Genomic DNA, 18060 nt, shown 5'->3' with positions numbered 1-18060 from the left:
AAGTCCCGAGAGCATCACAAGGAGCTTCATGGGCGCCCGGGTTCAGGTGGGATAGGATGGTCCTATCAGATAGGTTGGTCCAGAGCAGAGAGAGCCTGTCTGGAGATCCCTCCACAGGGTGAGCAGTCCCACATCCTGATGAGTGCAAGCAGAGGTCTCTGGAGACTTCTGAGCTTTGTGGCTCCCTGTGTTCCTCATGTTGGGCTTGTACTCAAGAGAGTCCCACTGGTAAAGCCTGAGGCTGGTGGAGCCTAAGAGAAGACTGGCCTCTAGGTTTGAGACAGGCATAATCCAGGGCAAGGACAAACTGACCCATCATAGGATGTCTCCCAAGACCCTGAGCACTTCTGGGGTGGACTAGAGGCCATCCCGAACATCTAGGATAGGCCCTCAGAGTCAACTTCTGATAGTGGGGACTGGCTCTCTAAGAAGTCCAAGGGTCTGAGGTCAGCTCAGGCTGTCCAGCAGGCCGAGGATGGTGTGCTGGAGCCCTACCTCCGACACTAAGAGAACACAGTCAGGCCTCATCTGCCCATCTTCTATCCACTCCTGCTTGCTTCAGATTGGAGACCGAAACGGAGAGCTCACAGCCCGCATGAATATTGCTCAGCTGCAGCTGGCACTGGGCCGCCTGACTAGCCCAGCAGCGGCAGAGAAGCCAGATCTGGCTGGCTATGAGGCGCAAGGTGAGTTCCGGTTCTGAGGGTGGGGTCTGCTTCCTCATGGTCTCTGGCTCAGCCCGAGGTACCCTCAGAGCAGCATCCGGGCAGGGATATGGCAAGAGAGAAACTCGGGAAAAGACACAGGGTTAGATCAACCCTTGGTTCGGGGCACAGGGTAGGTCTGCCAGAAGGGGAGACACTAGCAACTGCTCAGTAAAGGAAAAGGCTGTATCTCATCTGAGCACCCACTGCCCACTTCGCAGGGGAGCTCACAGTGGTGTAGAGAGACAGGTGGACATAGAACTGTGATGTGGGGAGAGACCGGGTGTCCAGAGTTCTGGGGCACAAATGGACCCCACTGGGGCACATCAGGGCTCAGGGGTATTTTAGTTCTATTGTGAAGAGACACCAGGACCAAGGCAATGCTTATGGGGAAAAAAAAGCATTTAATTGGGAGTTTGCTTACGGTTTCAGAGGCTTAGGCCATCGTGGTGTGGAGTGTGGTGGCAGGCAGGCAGGTGTGCTGCTGGGGAGGCACCTAAGGTGCACATCTGATCCAAAAGTTGCCTGCAGAGAGAGAAAATGGGCTTGGCGTGGGCTTTTGAAGTTCTCTGTATGTCTGTCTTTCTGCCTCTCTCTGTCTCTGTCTCTCTCTCTCTCTCTCTGGTTTTTCAAGATAGTGTTTCTCTGTGAGACATTGGCTGTCCTGGAACTCGCTGTGGAGACCAGACTGGCCTTGAACTCACAGAGATCTGCCTGTTTCTGACTCCCAAGTGCTGGGATTAAAGGCGTGCACTACTACCCACCCGGCTGGCATGGGCTTTTGGAACCTCAAAGCCCACTCCAGGTGACACATCTCCTCCAACAAGGCCACGCCTCTTAATCCTTCACTACCTAGGGACCACGCACACAAACATGAGCTGTGAGGGCTGTTCCTGGTCACACCATCACAAGGGGCAACTGAAAGATGTGGACCAGAAATGATAGTAGCCAGGAACACCAATGGCAGAGGGAGAGTGGTCAGTTCTGCACTGTCCTTGAGACAGTGAGGACCTGTGGTCACGTAGAGCCCCTCCCTCCCTGACCCTGGGGCACCACAGGGCTGATGGCAAGAAGCAGCCAGAGTGTCCATCACCGTGCTCTGTAGGAGGGGCTTCTGGGAGGCTGGAGGGAGCCAGTCCGTGCCTGCCTGGAGTACTAATCAGGCAAAGCCACTCCAGTGACCTCATTCAAGCTGATGACTGTCCCGTACAGGTCAGACACATAGTGAATGAAAGGGCAAAATATTCCCCACAAAGCAAACACATTAATAGGGCAAAGGAGGGCAGGGTGGATGCAGGGTGCTGTGCTGAGTTGGCTTCTGGAGGCTCATAGGACTTTAGGGTGGGGGCAAGCCCCAGCAAGGAGCCAGCTGCCCCGTGTTCCTTGAGTATGCCAGGAGTGGAGCCCCAGCTTTTCATGGGTCATTTCCCAGGGGCACCCACTGACTCCAGCCTCCCTCTCAGGACATCCAGAAGCAAGGATACTTGCTACCATGAGAGCCCCGTTCCTCAAACCTGGGATTTTTCAGCATGACCTGGCCTGGAAAATAAGGCTGGGGACAGAGGAGAGGAGCAAAGGCTTCTGGGACCCTCAGCCACTCCATGTGGCAAGGGATGCAGTAGCGAATGGGGTGGGATGGTGTGGGTCCATACCCGTTTACCAGGGTAGATAGCTCTGTATAGAGCTCCTAACACAGCCCACAGCCCATGAACCCTGAGCAGGGCTGGCCAGCTTCTGGAAGGATTCCCACAGAGGCGGCCAGCTCCTCGTCCTGACTTTCTTCTTCCTCTAAGCTAAGGGAAAGGGGGGCAAGTCACGAGTGAATGGCCAAGGACAAGGCAGCTCTGTCCTCCGCACATTGGCTCCTCTGCTCTGCCCTGCATACCAGACCCTTCCCAGCTGGGGCCCCCGGAAGTCTCCTCTCCACAGGGCTACTTGTGGCCAACGGCCGGGCCCTGGACACTGGGGAAGTGTTTATCCTCCAAGGAAGACATCAGGGAGAGGGATCTGGTGCCCTGAAGTCCTGGGATGCAGCTGCTGAAGGCAGGCCGGCACTGTGAGAGTCTGGGTGGCCCTGAGGGAGACCCTCACTCAGGTGAGCAAGGAATGAGCAGGGTCAGGAAGCCAGGAGAGAGCTAGACTCAGCGGAGACACTTGCAAAGGGCTGGTCTTGCCTCCTGTAAACTGACCAGGAGCTAGGCAGGTGCATACCCAATGGTTCTGGTTCAGGGAGCTAGGTGGGCATCCCAAAGGGCACGGACCTAGCAGGGCTCCCAGGCCTAATGGCCTCCCAGGCCTGGGGAATTCATTCTGCTAGGGCTGGAGGGAAGTCAGAGCCAGGGGAGACGTGGCCTTTAGTTGTTAGACTCAGTCTGGTGTGGTATTTACGTGTGGGTGTGGCCTATGGGACTTTAGGACAAGGCACTCATTGTGGGCGTGCAGAAGTGGAGTGTTTGAATGGGCAATGGGGGGAGACATACATTCGGGCTTTGGGCAGTGATTGGTGTGTGTGTGTGTGTGTTGAGCTGAGCAGTGTATATTTTGAGCATGGTGTACATTGTAGGTGTGATGGTGGCCAGTGGGCTGGAGGCAGGAAAAGGCTCAGTTTTTCTCTCCTGACTTGATGGGTGTAAACAAGGGATTCCTGTGCAAGAAAATAGACCCCCCCTTTACCTCCCCTTGGTGGTGTCTTCTCAGCCAGCAAAGCGGCAGCCCCAGACTGTCCTAGCCAGTGGGGGTAGTACCCTGCCAGCTGCTTCCCCTGCCCAGTCCCTCTGGTGGTGTAGCTGTCTGAGACCCTTAGAGCATACTTGGCCATTTTGTCCATGCCTTCCAGAATGCAGTGGTGTGGGGAGTGTGCAGGCAGAATTTCTGTGTAGCCCTCTAATGAGCATGCGAAGAAGAAGAAGAAGAAGAAGGGAAGCTACCCCTGACTCCTGCCAGGCTTGATGGGTCTGGGCTACCCCATGGACACAGTGACACAGTAGAAGCCCTTGCTCTTGGTGATCTGTAGTCCTTCTCCGTCCTCTGGGCCCAGTATTGTGGTATGAACACAGGGCGGCTCGCTGAGGGGAATGCGCTGGAAGCCCTTCTCCACTTCTGGGTCAAGGATATGCTTTATGCTGGGTGTGGTGTCTGAGGGGCAGCGTAGGCCGTGCGTGGCCTCTAGCCGTGGCTCTGTCTACCATAGTCTATGCTCCAGTGCCCCATCTGGGAGGCAGGCCCACTAGTGCTGAGAGCGACAGCCGGGCAAACGGCAAGAGTATTGAGTCTGCTGCACAGATGTGTCTGCAGCTGTTGGGGGCTGTGGGGAGGACCTTATGGAGCTGCAGACCCAGTAGGTGGGAAGCAGATCTAGCCAGGGCCTCACTGTGTTTCTGGCATGGAAAAAGGACTGAAGGGCAAGGTGAGGGACTGTCATAGGTCGCCCTGGAAGAAAAGGGCCAGTTTCTAGATCTTTAGAGGTAAAACTGCCAGTAGCGGCCACCATGGACTGAGGATGAAGTGCTTTCCATTGTAGGGAGGGCTGGGACACAGAACATGTATAGGTTTGGATGACTTTCCCTGAGACATAGAGATCAGGGGCCTTCACGAGACAGGGACTTTGGGTGGGTAGTCATAATGGAGAAGTTTCTAGACCTTGTGCTGTAGGTGAGGTGGACGGGAAGCTGAAGGAGGGGTTAGGGTCTGAGGCCTCAGTGGAGGTGGCTCAGCCAAGAAGGCGTGGCCATTAGCACTGGCCAGACCTGACCTTTTTGACTCTAGACAGAGGATTCATTTAGCTGGGCCCAGTGAGCCTCCTACCCAGTCTGCACAAGAAGGATGCCCTTCCTGAGCCAGCTGCAGGCTGTGGTTCAGAGGACTGCATAGTCTCTGCCACAGCCCGGGTCCACCCGTGCAGCATCACAATAGAGGTCTCTCTCAAAGGCCACCTCTTCAGGGGTGGGGCCCAATACTGGCCCTTCCTTTTGTCCCCCTTATATCGTCTCTTCACGTCTTGGTTCCATCTAAATTGTCCTTTTGTGGCTTGGCTGACCGGGCTCTGCTATGTGGACAGTCTGCCTGGCTGGTTCTCCCAGGACCTGGGCCTTGCAGGTGGTCAAATCAAACCAGGCTTGCTTCTCCAGTCTCCTCCCCATCACTTGTCTGTGCTGGGAAAGGACCTGGGAACCAGGGTGAAGGTTGCTCCCCACCCCACCTAGAAATGAAGTTCAGGGACCCCTGGGGCTGGGGGCAGCACTAAGCAGTGTGGGTTCAGGCAGTTGCTCCTTCCCACCCGACTGTGGTTGTGGACTTGGGAGCTGGTGACATGTCTCCTGTGGGAACCCAGAGCCTAGTTCAAACCATCTGCCAGGATCATGCCCACCCCAAGTTGTTCAGTGTCCAGAGTCCCCTGCAGCAGGACTTCCCTGAGCCACATCACCGCTACTCCACCCTGGGTGGTCCACAGTGAGCCCCAGGGACCCAGAGGTCCCTCCTTGCCCCATCCCCACGTGGGCACAGGAGGTAGGATAGGGAGGTTTGATGTGGTTTCATGGAGGGGATGCTATGGAATACACGGGCTGCCTTCCAGGAGGAGGGAACAGTACCAGCTAAGTCAGTAGGAAGCACAGGGCGTGCCTTGGCAGAGTGTCCTATGGCGGGGGCACCAAAACAATCTCTGCTGCACCCTTCTTAGGGTCTGATCTGTCCTTAATCCTTGCCTGCCTTGTCTGGTGCCCACAGCCCAGTTAGATGACTCAGTGGACACTCAGACACTATATTTTCCCTGCACAAGAGCAGATTTATGAACTCTGGCCCCTGGGTGCAGTACTGCTGTGACCTTGGTCTCCTGGGTCCCTTGCTTGGCTAGTGGCCTCAAAGCTCAGGGTCAGCACTGGGCTGACGGGCTGTGATCTCTTCCAGGGGCTAGACCCAAGAGGACACAGAGGCTGAGCGCTGAGACCTGGGACCTGCTACGGCTCCCCCTGGACCGGGTGAGCTGGGGATCAGGGGTGGTGGCCGGGGGACTGAGAAACAGATGGCAGCGGAGACATGGTCAGCATGTGGGCTCTGGGTTAATGAGCCCAGTGCCCAGTGTTTGCTGAGCTGTCAACACCCTTTTTGAGCCCTGTCCCCTGGGAGATGAATGTCCCTCCCCCAGCATCCTGAGGCCCTACAGGAGCCATTTGTCAACATCGCCCCTTGAGGTGTTCTGACTGTACACTCTGGCATGAGCTTTCCCTGGGTGGCATGTCCTGGGTTCCTGTCGGCTCCCAGCCACTAGACTGACTCTGGGGGTCGGGGAGCAGGATGGCTATTATTGTTGGAGAAGCTATTGGGTTTTGGCAAACCCCAAATCTGGGGGGACTAGTGTGGGTACGTGGCCCACTGTAGCCCGTCTTCTCTGATCTTCTAGTTATAAATAGCCTTGGGGCGTAACATGAGTTCAAGGTCAGGGACACCTATGGTCGCCCCTGTTGCCTAGCATTAGAAGGCTGACATTTAAGAAGTCGGCATTACTGCAATGTTTGCCTCATTCTGGGCCCGCTCTACTTCCTATTCCTTTCTTCAGAGACTGCGTACCTACTGTGTGCATCCACAAAGGTGGGCAGCTGGGCCAACTGCTGAGCAGGGACTTTGGTTTCAAACTACCCTGGCTCATGTCCAACCTGCCTTTGCCTCTCCAGGAGCAAAATGGAGATACCCACCACACAGGGGACTGGAGGGGACCAGGCAGGGACTTGCTCCCCCTCCCCATGAGGAGCAGAAAGTACCAGGAAGGGGCAGATGGCACAGAGAGGCGACCTCGGGAGGGTAGCCACTCTCCACTGGACAGCGCTGATGTAAGGGTACAGGTGCCTCGTACGGTAGGTGCCTCCTGAGTCGAGGGGATAGTTCCCTCCCTTCACGCTCTCTGCCCATCCAGCCTGGTAGCAGCAGGGGGGGGGGGGTGGGAGGTGTCAAGGCTGAACTGTTTACTCAGGGAGGCAGAGCTGTAAGCTACTGGGCCCTCCACCTGGCCTTGTGTGGTCCAGGGACTCTGTGGGGTACAGAGCTCATAACTGCACCTCCAGGAGCCCTCATGGGCACTTCAGGTCAGCCTTCCTGCAGACAGGCTCTGTCTCTTTCTGGGCCTCAGTGTCCACCCTTGTCACCAGTCTTCAGGTGACCTCCCTCTGTGTCACAGGCCCCTTCTTTGCCTTACGGGGACCCTGGAGACCTGGCCGTACAAGCTAAAGAAGCTGAACGGCTCTCTCCAGGGGTGCCTTCTGCACCTCAGCAGTCACTTTAGAGGCTCCAGACTGCCTGGGCACAGACCCAAACTTGGGGATCCCAGGCAGGGGCTCCAGCTTGGGGGTCCTCTGCCTTGAGCCTAAGAAATGATACCACCTGCAACCCCATTATGTGACTCAGAGTTTAAGAGACCTCCTGGGGAGTCTCCTAAGTTGCAGAGTGGTAGCCCTGAGCTGAGGGATGTGAGGGGTGGCTAGAGATGGATGGGAAAGCCCCAAGCTTGCTCATGGGGCAGGTCCCAAGGAAAAGACCTTAGTGCTGGGGGCAGTTCAGTGTGAGAGGGGGCACATGCCTGGTCTTGGGGAGTGGCATTATGTGGAGGGGCTTGCTGGGTGGCTAGTACACAACTGTAGACCCAGATGTGGAAGGGACAGCAGGGAGCTAGCATCTGCCCAGTGTTCCAGCAAGGTCTGGGCCACCTAATCCACTTGAGCTTAGCATCCTGATCAAAGCTGGACTGGAGACCTGGTCAGGGGTTGGTGTGGCCCCGGCAGGAACCCACAGCACTTTCTGGATGCTCAGACCTGGGATACTCGATGTTCCTGGCAGCACACAGAAATGGTAAAATGGGTAGCTCAATGGTCAGTTACAAGACTGGTGGCCAGTGGGTGGAGGTTGGGGCCTGCCAGGGCCAATAGGTGTCCACTGTGCCTGGGCAGTATCTTCAGGCACTGGGAGCTGGTAGGGGTCCAGAGACAGTCTGAATTTAGGCTTAGAAGTCTGTGCAGGGCACTCAGGTCCTGAGGCTCTGGGAAGTAGCATACAACACCCTCACCCTGCCACAGGCTCAGGCGGCCTGTGCTGCGTAGGGGCCTTGGTTATTCTTAGTGCCTGGAGCCTACCCTTCCTGCCGGGGCGGCTGCCTTCAACCCCACTGCAGCCCACTTTGTTCCTATTACAGGGAGGCTGTGGGGAGCAATGAAGGGGACATGTAGTCTTTTATCCATAGGCTTAGAGGAAGGTTGTGGAAGAGGCGAGGGGCCTCCCTGCCAATGTCAAGGGCTGCCCAGGGTGTCCTCAGGAGCAAAGCTGAGGGAGAGACTGCTTCTCCCAGGGGCCCAGATTTAGCTTTGGAAGGAAGCCCAGGGGCCAAGGGGTTGGGTGGGAAAGGGCTTTCAAATAAGCTGTCCACCCCCACAGCCTTTAGCATGCCCACCCACGGGCCTCAAGGGGTGTGCTCTGTTGAGCTGGGGGGAAGCCAGCTCATTGTTTAGAGAGAGAGAGAGAGAGAGAGAGAGAGAGAGAGAGAGAGAGAGAGAGAGAGTCCTCACACACTCATGAGCTGTAGCCGTGAGGGTGGGTACTGGGAGAGCCCAGCCTTCTTCTGGCGTGTGTGTGTGTGTGTGTGTGTGTGTGTGTGTGTGTGTGTGTGTGTGTGTGAGCCCAGCCTTCTTCTGGCGTGTGTGTGTGTGTGTGTGTGTGTGTGTGTGTGTGTGTGTGTGTGTGTAGTGCTGCAGCAGTGAGGGCGGGTACTGAGAGAGCCCAGCCTCTCCCTAGCTCCTATTTAAGCATCCGGCGAACACTGTGGGTCCCAGCAGCGGCAGTGAGGAGACACTTGGCACTTCGGGCAGGTGATAGCGGCTGTGCCTGGCACCTTGGCATCCTGCCTGGGTTGCATGTGGCCTGGCGCCCATACAACTCCTGATTGCTGCTGCTGGAGGGAGCCTGTGATCCTGTGTGAGTGTGGGTCCTTGGGCATGCAGGGACTTCAGACAGCCAAGGTAGGGGTGGGCTGGGCCAGGTCTGTACACTTCTCTAGGGCCTGGGCTTAAACTAAAGCAGTAAAGATTGCAGTCAGACCTCATGACTTTCCCAGACCTTTGGGAAAGAGCTAGAGACTTAGGCTCTGGGCACGGGACAGGGGACAGGGAGGCCCAGTCCTCACAAGAGCCTCTCAGACATGGGATCATGCTCCTGAGGGGTATGAGGGAAGGGCAGTAAGCATAGAGAGTCCAAGTCCTGAGTTTCCAGCCTGCCTATGGTTCTACCATATCTTGACAGCTCAGGAGTGAGTGCAAGGGGGGTCTCAGAACAGATCCTTCAGGGCCTGGGGGCGGGGGGCGTTGCTAAGCAGACCCTTTCTATAATGTAGCTTGGACCCTGCAGACGTCCGGTTCTCCAGACTGGCCTCGAGGAGTGCAGGCTTGGCCCAAGTGCTCAGTGTCCTCTGGCTGTGTATGTTAGCGCTCCCTTTTCTCCTGGCTCTGACACTTGTCAGGCTGCAGAGCTCATTTAGGCCACAGAAGGACAGAGCCTGAAGGAGAGCAAGGTCAGCCTGGGGACTCAGATTCAGTAGGGTCTCTCCCTTCTTTGCCATGTGACTGCCCTGTCCGTAGCTCCCGTGACTGGGTCCACATTGCCTTGAGAGTTCCGAGTTCAGTCCCAAGCTGGAGTTGTCTACCAGGTCTGCTTGTATCCCGATCTCAGTTCTGTTCTCACCTCTGTGTGACCTTGGGTAGGCCATGCAACCTCTCTGTGCCTGGGCCTCTGAGTGCAGGGCAAGCCCAGGCATGGGAAGTGCCTTCTGGTGGAAATCTCCCTGCATTCAGAAGGCCGCAGCTGGGCCTTTCTTGTCACTGCTTCCTTGCTCTTTGTGTGGACTTTGGTGGGTTGGGGGCAGGGTCCAGCTTCTGGCAGCAGGTGGTTCTGGACCCCATCCCATCCATTGCCAGTTTTAGGACCTCAGGCTTCTGAGACCCAGCCTGCAGAGGAGGCCAAAGTTATACCCCTTCCCTCCAAGGATGTGAAAACTGTGAAAACTGAGTCCAGAGTGGTATAGCCTGCTCCAGTCACCTGATGCTCAGGAGTCACAGACCCAAACCCTCCCTTTGGAAGGAGCCCCCCCCCCCATGACTTATCTGGACTCAGGACAGCCATCCCTGACCTAGGCCTCCACCTAGCTACCCACACATTGAAGGACAGATCCTGCCATCCAGTCAGCCCAAGGATCCAGAGCGCGGCACGGACTCCAGAAAGTTCTTCCTCTTCAGGAAGGACTCTCAGCAGCAGGCAGCAGTATTGCCACCCTCAACCCTTGTAGAGGTCCAGCTCTTTCCCGTCACTCATCTGGGCCCTCCCCTCAGCCCGCTCACAGAGGACCTAGGGGTGTTTAGTATCTTCCCCTCATACACTGGCAGCCCTGCCAGTAGGTATGGGATGCTGAGACACTGAGGTCTGAATTGGGGCTTCCCTCCTCACCCAGGGTATTCCCAGAGCCCCATCTTCTGACGAGGAGTGCTTCTTTGACCTGCTGAGTAAGTTCCAGAGCAGTCGCATGGATGACCAGCGCTGCCCCCTGGAGGAAGGCCAGGCAGGGGCTGCCGAGGCCACAGCTGCCCCAACCCTGGAGGAGAGGGCAGGTGAGTACAGAGCCTAGGTGGGCCCACCAGCCAGATCCAGCACTAATCCTATGAGCCCCCAATGAGCTAGTCCAGAGGGGTAGGATAGGCCAGCTGCAAAGTGCCCCCATCACCCAGAGCTCCCTCCACACTTGTCCCTGAAGCTACATCCTGGGAAGTATGTAATTACCCCACCCTGAAGAACACGCAGTGTCTATGCATCCCAGCCTTTGAGCGTGTGGGAGGCCAAAGCTTTCTCCTGTCAGCTCCTGAAGTCCTAAGAGGCAGGGGTGGGAGGCAGGGCAGGGGCAAGATGGTTAGGAGCAGCACCAGGCATGGAAGACTTACTGGGGCCATATTCCCTTGGAGAGAGCTGGGCCAGTTCAAGAAGTCAGCGCTCCCAGTGGCCCCCTCTCCAGGCTTCACCTTCTGCCTGCCCCTTGCAGCTCAGCCCTCCGTGACAGCGTCACCACAGACTGAGGAGTTCTTTGACCTCATTGCCAGCTCTCAGAGCCGCCGGCTGGATGACCAGAGGGCTAGCGTGGGCAGCCTGCCTGGGCTACGCATCACCCTCAACAATGTGGGGCACCTCCGAGGCGACGGGGACCCTCAGGAGCCGGGGGATGAGTTTTTCAACATGCTTATCAAGTACCAGGTGGGCCTGCACTCAGGAGACAAGGGGTGGGGCCTCTTCCAGGCCAGCCTTCTGGTGGTCCTCTGCCAGCCGCAGTATAGACACCTAGCAGGCCCACAGCAAGCTGTGGTCTCCCTGTCTCTGGCCTTCTCTGAGGGATGCCAGGGGAAGACATAGAAACAAGCCTGTGGATGAGGATGGCACAGCCCGAGTCAGGGACCATCCACAGATGCCCAGGCCTCAAGCCTTCCTTCTGCCAAGGGGCCAAGCACCTCCCGAGACATCAGGCTCAGCACACTTTGGTGCTGGAGTTCAGCCTGGGTTTGCCAGGTCCCCAAATCCAGGGATGTTCACTCCAGCTTCCACATCTGGGCAGAGGAAACTGGAGTTGGGAGGGAGAGAGGGTTGGGGTATCAGCAGCTGGCTGGAGGAATAGAGACAGGAATGGCTCTGAAAAGGACCACACACCGTGGGGCCGACAGGTAAGATCTTCATGCCTAGGCCTATGAAGACAGACCAGTATTGGTGAAACTATTAAGGCCACTCCACGTAGTTAAAAGGGAGGTTTATTTTGTGGGGTAACTTACAAATGAAGGGATAGGTTGCAGGGTCTGGCAAAGGTATGGCACAGTCCCGCGGTGCTCTCTGGAGAACTCTGCTGGGTCTACCTCCAGCATCCAGGGTCCCAGAACCAAGGGAGACCTCCTCTCCATCCTGGGTCTTCCGCTTCCTCCCTCAGCCCCGCCTTGTGGGCGTGACCATTACCGAAGCCTCAATGGGGGTTGGAACTTCCAGGCCAGTGCTGGGATGGCTACCCACTACAGACCAGGGTAGGGCTCCCCATGCATGGGCCTCATTATGTGGGATGGGGCTGAGGCTGGGGTGCTGCTGAACTGGGCCACCTACCCAAGGCCTGGCTGCACAGAGGGTGGGTGGTAGGTTCACTCTGCAGGCCAGCTGTCTTCCAACTGGAACATGTATGTGGTGGGGCTTGGTCAGACACAGGAATGGCCAGGGCCGGCACTCCGCCTCTGCATCAGGCTAAGTTTCCAGATCAATGTTCATTCTCACAGAACCGCAGCAGCGTCCAGACAACCTCCTCTAAGTCAGCTCCTCCTGAGAAGCCCCACCCACTCCAATACTTGGGCCATCAGCTGCACCGGCTCCAGTCCATTCTGCTCCAGGCCCTGAAGAAAAGCCAACACCTTTCAGGCCCCCCAGCCTCCACATCAGGACAGGCAGAGCCTGTGGTGTCAGCTGATTGATCCAAAGGAGACCCTTGGCGGGTTGGGGTTTGGAGTGGTGATGGTGGTGGTGATTTCCAAGCAACAGGCTCTGAGCTGTGGCCCCCAGGCCCTCCAAGGACAGTGCAGGGTTGTGCTAGGTTCCAGGGTAGTTTTAGGGGTATAGTCCTTGGATCAGCAGGTCCTAGGAGTTGGCCTTAGGGCTGGCTTGTTCTATGCCCAGAATATACCACCCAGTCCTTGCTGTGTAGTTGGCCAGCCACAGCTCTGGGGAGATGTCTTCAAGAGACAGTGCCAGGGCAGGGCTTCTAACCAAGGAGGCAAGAGTGGCTGAAACAGGTCCCACTTGGAGTGCACTACACCCCCAAGCCAGTGTTTTCTGCCCTCAGATTTTCAATAAGCCCATTGCCCACCCAGTGCCAGGATAGGCCCTCCAAAGGCCTAAGAAAGGCAAGACCATCAACCTCCACTGTGTGTCTGCCCAGTCCTCCAGGATTGATGACCAGCGCTGCCCACCCCCTGACGTGCTGCCCCGAGGCCCCACCATGCCTGACGAGGATTTCTTCAGCCTTATCCAGAGAGTGCAGGCTAAGCGGATGGATGAGCAGCGTGTGGACCTTGCTGGGAGCCCGGAGCAGGAGGCCAGTGGGCTGCATGAACCTCGGCAGCCGTGCCCACCAGGTGCCAGTTAAGGCCTCACCCCTCCAGCCAGGCATGCCCTGCCCTGGACTCTGGGGATTCAGTTGTCCACAGTGGCCATGACCCCTTGATAAGCCAAAACTTCCCTAGGCCATGATGGAGAGCCAGCTCAGCCCCTTCCCACTGAGCCAGAAGGTGGGCACCCAGCCCTCAAGGAACCCCCACCCCAGGGTGCTGGGCTCAGGCTAGAGCTGCTATATGGGGGAGGGCATGCTTCTGTCCCCATGCGGCCCATAGCTTCCTGCAGGTCCCACCCTGCCCTGCTCCAGGCCGGGCCTTCAGCATGTTGGCCCCAAGCCCCGGTGCTGTTCAGACCCCTCTCCCTTAAGCCCTGCCCTGCCAAATGTGAAATTCTGCCAACTCACCCTAGCTCCCCACAGGAGCCTAAAAGACTTCTGGGGTCTATAGTGGCATGGCATGTTCTGTCCCCCAGCTGGTCCTGGGATGCAGGAGGTACACTCTGTATTCTGCCTCACCTCCCCAGGGCAGGCCCTATTCTGGCCTGTCTGTGCCCAACTCTGCTGCGGGAGATTGGCAGCTACAAAGTCCAGACACCCCGACCAAGCAGTCCTCAGCCCTGCACTTGGTCTTTGAGGAAGGGGATGGACCTTCTCCAGCAGGGGGACAAGGCAAGCCTCCGAGCCAAAAACACAGGCAGGGTCTTGTCCTAGGAGGTCTTGTCCTGCTGGCTGGCAGTGGGTATTCATGAGGAATCTGCTCAACTAGGTCCTCCAGGCCCTCAGTGACCATCCACCCCATTCTACTAGGGAAATGATACCTTGGCTTTCTCCTCGAGGGGTCCAGTTGCATTGTCTTGAGTTGGACACAGGGCATGGTAGTTGGGGTGGAGATTCAGGCCAGACTGCTAGGGCATCCATGAGACAGACCTTTGGGGACTGTGGTCCCAGCTCTTACCTGCAGATCCCACAGGTAGCCCTACTGGAGGGCTCTGTACAACCTTTCAACCCCAGAGCCTCTTACCCTGCAGCCTAGGAGGGGCCAGGGCAAGGGAAACTGAAGGGCCAGCCCTGGGGACCCAACTTCTGAGAGACAACAGCACCCCAAGGGCAGGAGCAAATACCAGAGCACAGGGTCTTGGGCGGGACATAGCGGCCGCCTGCATACTTGAATGTACATGCGTATTTATTGCTCACATGTGTTTGCCATGTTATCCACGGGTTCTTTCCAACCCGAAAGGTACGTTTTTGTTTGACCCAAAAATAAAAGTCTGCCAAGTGAGTGTGGCTTCTGTTGGAATTTGTGTCAGTCAGCATTCCCAGGACATGGGACTGGCTTGTCCAATGCAGTGTTCTCCAGCATACACACTGAGATCATGAGGAATATGTCCCTGCTGTGTGTAACAATGAGGGGCTGGGGCCTCTGTGGGCTGCATCCTCTGCTGTTCATTGTCCTGGCTTTCCAGAGACAGGTAGCAGAAGCCAGGGATGTCACTGTGCATTGGACTGGCCCTTCTGATCAGCCTCATCCTGATTGGATTAGCTCCAGCCACAGGCTTCCTTTAACCTAGCAGTTCACGTTACCGAGACTAGATTATGCCAGTCCAAGCGACAGAGAGGGCCTGGCTTGTCCTCAGTGTTCATGCGGTGAGCAGCACCCCATGGAACTCAGGTCTGATTGGAGAGGGGCCTGACCTAGGCCAAAGGAGGCAACACAGGCTAAGACCAGTAAAATATCCTAGAGAAGTTGCTGGGAGTCTGGAGCACTGTGGTGGCTCTAGAGGCAGCCAAACTCCCCCAGGCAGGCTGGAACTGCTTAGTGCTGGGAGGCCAACTTTGGAAGAAGCTGCCATGGGAAGGGGACATGGTGAGGGCCAAGCCACTCGATAGAAGTCGCATTGAAAACACTGAGCTGGCCAAGAGGCTGATGGAGTGGTACCTGACAGTCTCCACTGAGAGGGAGGGAGGAGCAGACAGCTTAACTACTTAGAACAACTCCAAGCCGCCATGATTGGGAACAGTGGTCCAGGGTGGGGGTATGGACTGGGCAATAATGGTCTGTGTGGAAGGTGAGGCTTAAAAGTGAAACCTTGATGTCCAGGAGAGCCTCCCTGGAAGGGAGGACTCCGGAGCAGCCCCAGATGGGGAGCAGCAGCATGCAGAAGGCACACAGGGCTGGGTTCAAACCATGGACTTTGACTTCCCATCCAGAGCAGGTCTAGACCCAGCTCTGCACCATCAAGTCTAGCCAAACTCTGGTCCAGACCCTTGAAGGCAACAAGGGTCAGGTTCCATTGGCCTCCCATACTTGAAGGCCTTCGAGCAAGGGAGTCGGTCCCCTCTGACCTCTGTGTCCTCCACGGGGAGCAGGCTGGAGTTGGGGGCTGGGCCTGCCTCTGGGACTGTGACAGTTGGCACAAATGGCACAGGAGGCTCTGGGTGGGGATAATAGCAGGGTGTTCGCTGAGGGAAGGACGGGGTAATGGAGTGGAGGCACAGCCTGCAAGTGCACCCGGCCTCCCACGGCCTAGAGTGAACTGCTAATCACTAGCTGGGTCCCAGGAGACAGGGCGGCATTGTGTCTCTGGCATACTCCCCTCAGCTGCCTTCTCCGCCCTCCTGTCCCAGGTCCTTCCCTGCCAGATGGGCTGGTGATTAATGTGGAAGGTCACGGGGCCCAGAAACTCCTGCAGGAAACCCTGGTCTTGCATCTGCTTGTTTTCCTAAACATGAGAACATCCTGGAGGCTGTCAAAGGACGCTGGGAGATGAGCCGCCCACCAGGGCAGGCATGATGTGGCCCCCATCATTGCCACACATCTCCTCTGAGGCCCTGACACAGGAAGAAGCATTGAGAGGGCAGGCAGCTGGGTCACTCCCCTTCCAAGCCTCTGGCAGTACCCTATGTGTCTACAGCCACTGAGCAGACAAAAGCCATGCCTCAGGGCTGGGCTGGACACTATGGAAGCTACCAGGGCTAGCCAGTAGACAGCAGGCAACAGAGGAGGAAGTAGCGGAGCCCTGAGGAACAGAAACTGCCCAAGGCCACAAGACTAACACAGCACCCAGCCCCAGCCTCACTCAGAGAAGGACTACACACAGAGGTGACTCCTCCAACAGGGGGGATGCTCACGAGGCTGGGGTCCTAGAGCCACAGAGTTGTTCTGACTTCGGAAAAGAAAAACAGGAGCCCAAGCCCAGCACCTGGAGGTGACGGCTGTTTACTGACAAGGAACAGCCCAGGCTTGAGAGGTTCTAGGTGAATGGAGTAACTTTTGGAGGGCACAAGTCTACAATGGTAGGAGTGTACAAGTCAGCTCTGTTCAGTCTTGCCAGGGAGGGTGGGATCCTCACCCTCTTCTGGGGTGGCGGGTGGTTCAGCCGCCTCCAGAATCAGTTCCATGGCACCCTCACCAGACACTCGGCGTACCTCCTCTCCTCTGGCTGCTAGGATCTCTTCAATGTTCCTGCAAGACAGGAAGGCAGCATTAGCTCTGTACTGGGCTCCCTTGAGAGTATCCCACGGTCAGCCTGGGCTTGGAACACTTGTCCCAGCACCTGAGTGATACCAGTAACGTGATGCACCTTCACCAAATGTGTGTTAGTAAGTGCCACCTCAGAAGCCAGCAAACGGTGTCATCTCCCTTGCACAGAGTACCGCCAGGGGCCTCGGCCTGCCTCTCACCAGGTAACCATCCCCGCAGTTCTGTCCTGTTCCTACCTATCAGAGCTGAGATTTCTCTGCAACACATGTCCAACGGGTGGACCCTTGAGACGCAAGGCCTGCATGGTTATCTCTCAGGCTTTCCTCTGTGGCTCTGCCCATCCTCCTGCCTCTGACCTCTCCTCACAGGAGGACACGAAGGAGCTGTCAGGCACAGCCACAGACCCGGCCTCCACACTGGCTCCTGGCCTCCCCACTGCCCCCTCCCCAAAGTGGGAACACCAACTGAAGGCCAGCGCCCACTTCAGTCTGACACGTACCCTTCCACCTGCCCTGAGTTGGCAGAGGGCAAAAGGCCTCCATTAGAAAGTGAAAATGCAGGCCGGGCGGTGGTGGCGCACACCTTTAATCCCAGCACTCGGGAGGCAGAGCCAGGCGGATCTCTGTGAGTTCAAGGCCAGCCTGGGCTACAGAGTGAATTCCAGGACAGGCTCCAAAGCTACACAGAGAAACCTTGTGTCGAAAACCAAAGAGAAGAGGCCATTGGAGAGGTCAGAGGTCAGGCAGTGACAGAGGTGGAGCCACAGAACTAGACTGAGCTGCCTAGAGGTGTAGTTTGCCACATTCATGGTTTATCGTTCAAATTCAGTGGTTCCGGGATCCTCATGGAAGCTGGGCTGTCCAGATGGAGGGGGTCTCGGTGACGCTCGGGACCCGGGTTCATCAAGGGCCACAATCCTGACTCCCACCCTCCCTGCTGGCCTCACCTCTTCCCCTCCAGGTCAGAAAACCAGGCTAGGTTGTCGGCGATGATGTGGTGGTTCTGGCAGCCAGGGCAGGTAACGAGGACCACTCCTTGGTGATAGGCCAGCTTTGAGATGCGCTTGGATGACCGAGTCCCACAGACCTAGCTGGGTTAGAGAGGTGGTCAGGGCAGGTGCACACAGGAAAGGCCCTCCTGAGGGCTAACTCCACCCTGGGGGGCAGCCCCAGCTCTTCCCCAGGGGTCCCACCTAGGAGAGATCCCAGTCACTTCCTTCCCGTAACTATGCCCGGCTCCTGACAGTCTCACCCATCCTTCGAAGGCCCTGCCCCTCAAGGGTAGCTCCACCCCTCCCTCCCCAGCCCGAAGGAAACTTCTGTTCCCTTCTCTCAGAACGCCACTACTTCAGGAAGCCAACAGCCCCAGGTTCTGCCGACCGCGCCCACCTTGCAGGTGTAGACGAGCTGGTAGTGGTCCGCCTCCACGCGCCCCAGCGCCGCCCCAGGCCCGGATCCCGCCGCGGAGCTTGCGCTCCGCCAGCCCCAGCCCCACTGTCTCTCCGCGGTCCTCAGCCGAGCCCCCGAATCCCAGAGCCGCCCCGGGCCGGGATTCCGGGTCCGCACAATACGCAGTAGTGTGGGCACACGGCTCAGCGCTGTCCGTAACATCCCGTCTGCTGTCTTTGGCCGTCCCTTCTTGAACCGCCCCGTGCGACTGAGGCTGGATCAGCCATCTTGGAAACGGGCGCCGGGGCCGGAAGCGGCCCTCTTCGGCTTCCGTCG

The 18060-nt window shown here is 57.3% G+C and overlaps 2 protein-coding genes across 8 annotated transcripts in view; one reads left to right on the top strand and one right to left on the bottom strand.

Annotated features, from left to right (window-relative positions):
• Gpsm1 (G protein signaling modulator 1) overlaps positions 1-14134 on the top strand; it is a 26222-nt gene extending 12088 nt beyond the window's left edge. For 4 of the 6 annotated variants that reach the window (XM_036183870.1, XM_036183871.1, XM_036183874.1 and 1 more), the window contains 6 exons: positions 563-686; positions 5610-5680; positions 6374-6553; positions 10183-10339; positions 10765-10973; positions 12682-14134. In XM_036183870.1, the coding sequence (XP_036039763.1) occupies positions 563-686; positions 5610-5680; positions 6374-6553; positions 10183-10339; positions 10765-10973; positions 12682-12888 (948 nt within the window). In that variant the 3' untranslated portion in view covers positions 12889-14134. Of the gene's footprint in view, positions 1-562; positions 687-2579; positions 2800-5609; positions 5681-6373; positions 6554-10182; positions 10340-10764; positions 10974-12681 lie in introns of those variants that run through there. The other 2 variants (XM_036183873.1, XM_036183872.1) reach the window with 2 other exon arrangements.
• On the bottom strand, positions 11729-18060 carry Dnlz (DNL-type zinc finger). Of its 2 annotated transcripts, XM_036183879.1 has the most exons (4): positions 17725-18060; positions 17283-17422; positions 16206-16318; positions 11729-12139 (listed from the first exon to the last, which is right to left on the bottom strand). In XM_036183879.1, the coding sequence occupies exons 1-4, from the start codon at positions 17944-17946 to the stop codon at positions 12054-12056; spliced, it is 561 nt and encodes a 186-aa protein (XP_036039772.1). In that variant the 5' UTR covers positions 17947-18060; the 3' UTR covers positions 11729-12053. The 2 variants fall into 2 exon arrangements, with proteins under 2 accessions (XP_036039772.1, XP_036039773.1); XM_036183880.1 differs by lacking the exon at positions 11729-12139 and having other exon boundaries at positions 16257-16318; positions 17283-17426; positions 17725-18056.

Source organism: Onychomys torridus, chromosome 4 (genome assembly GCF_903995425.1).
Source record: "Onychomys torridus chromosome 4, mOncTor1.1, whole genome shotgun sequence".
NCBI classification, from domain to species: Eukaryota; Metazoa; Chordata; class Mammalia; order Rodentia; family Cricetidae; genus Onychomys; species Onychomys torridus.
Note: the sequence above shows the minus strand (reverse complement) of the source record. Positions and strands in the feature narration are given on the sequence as shown.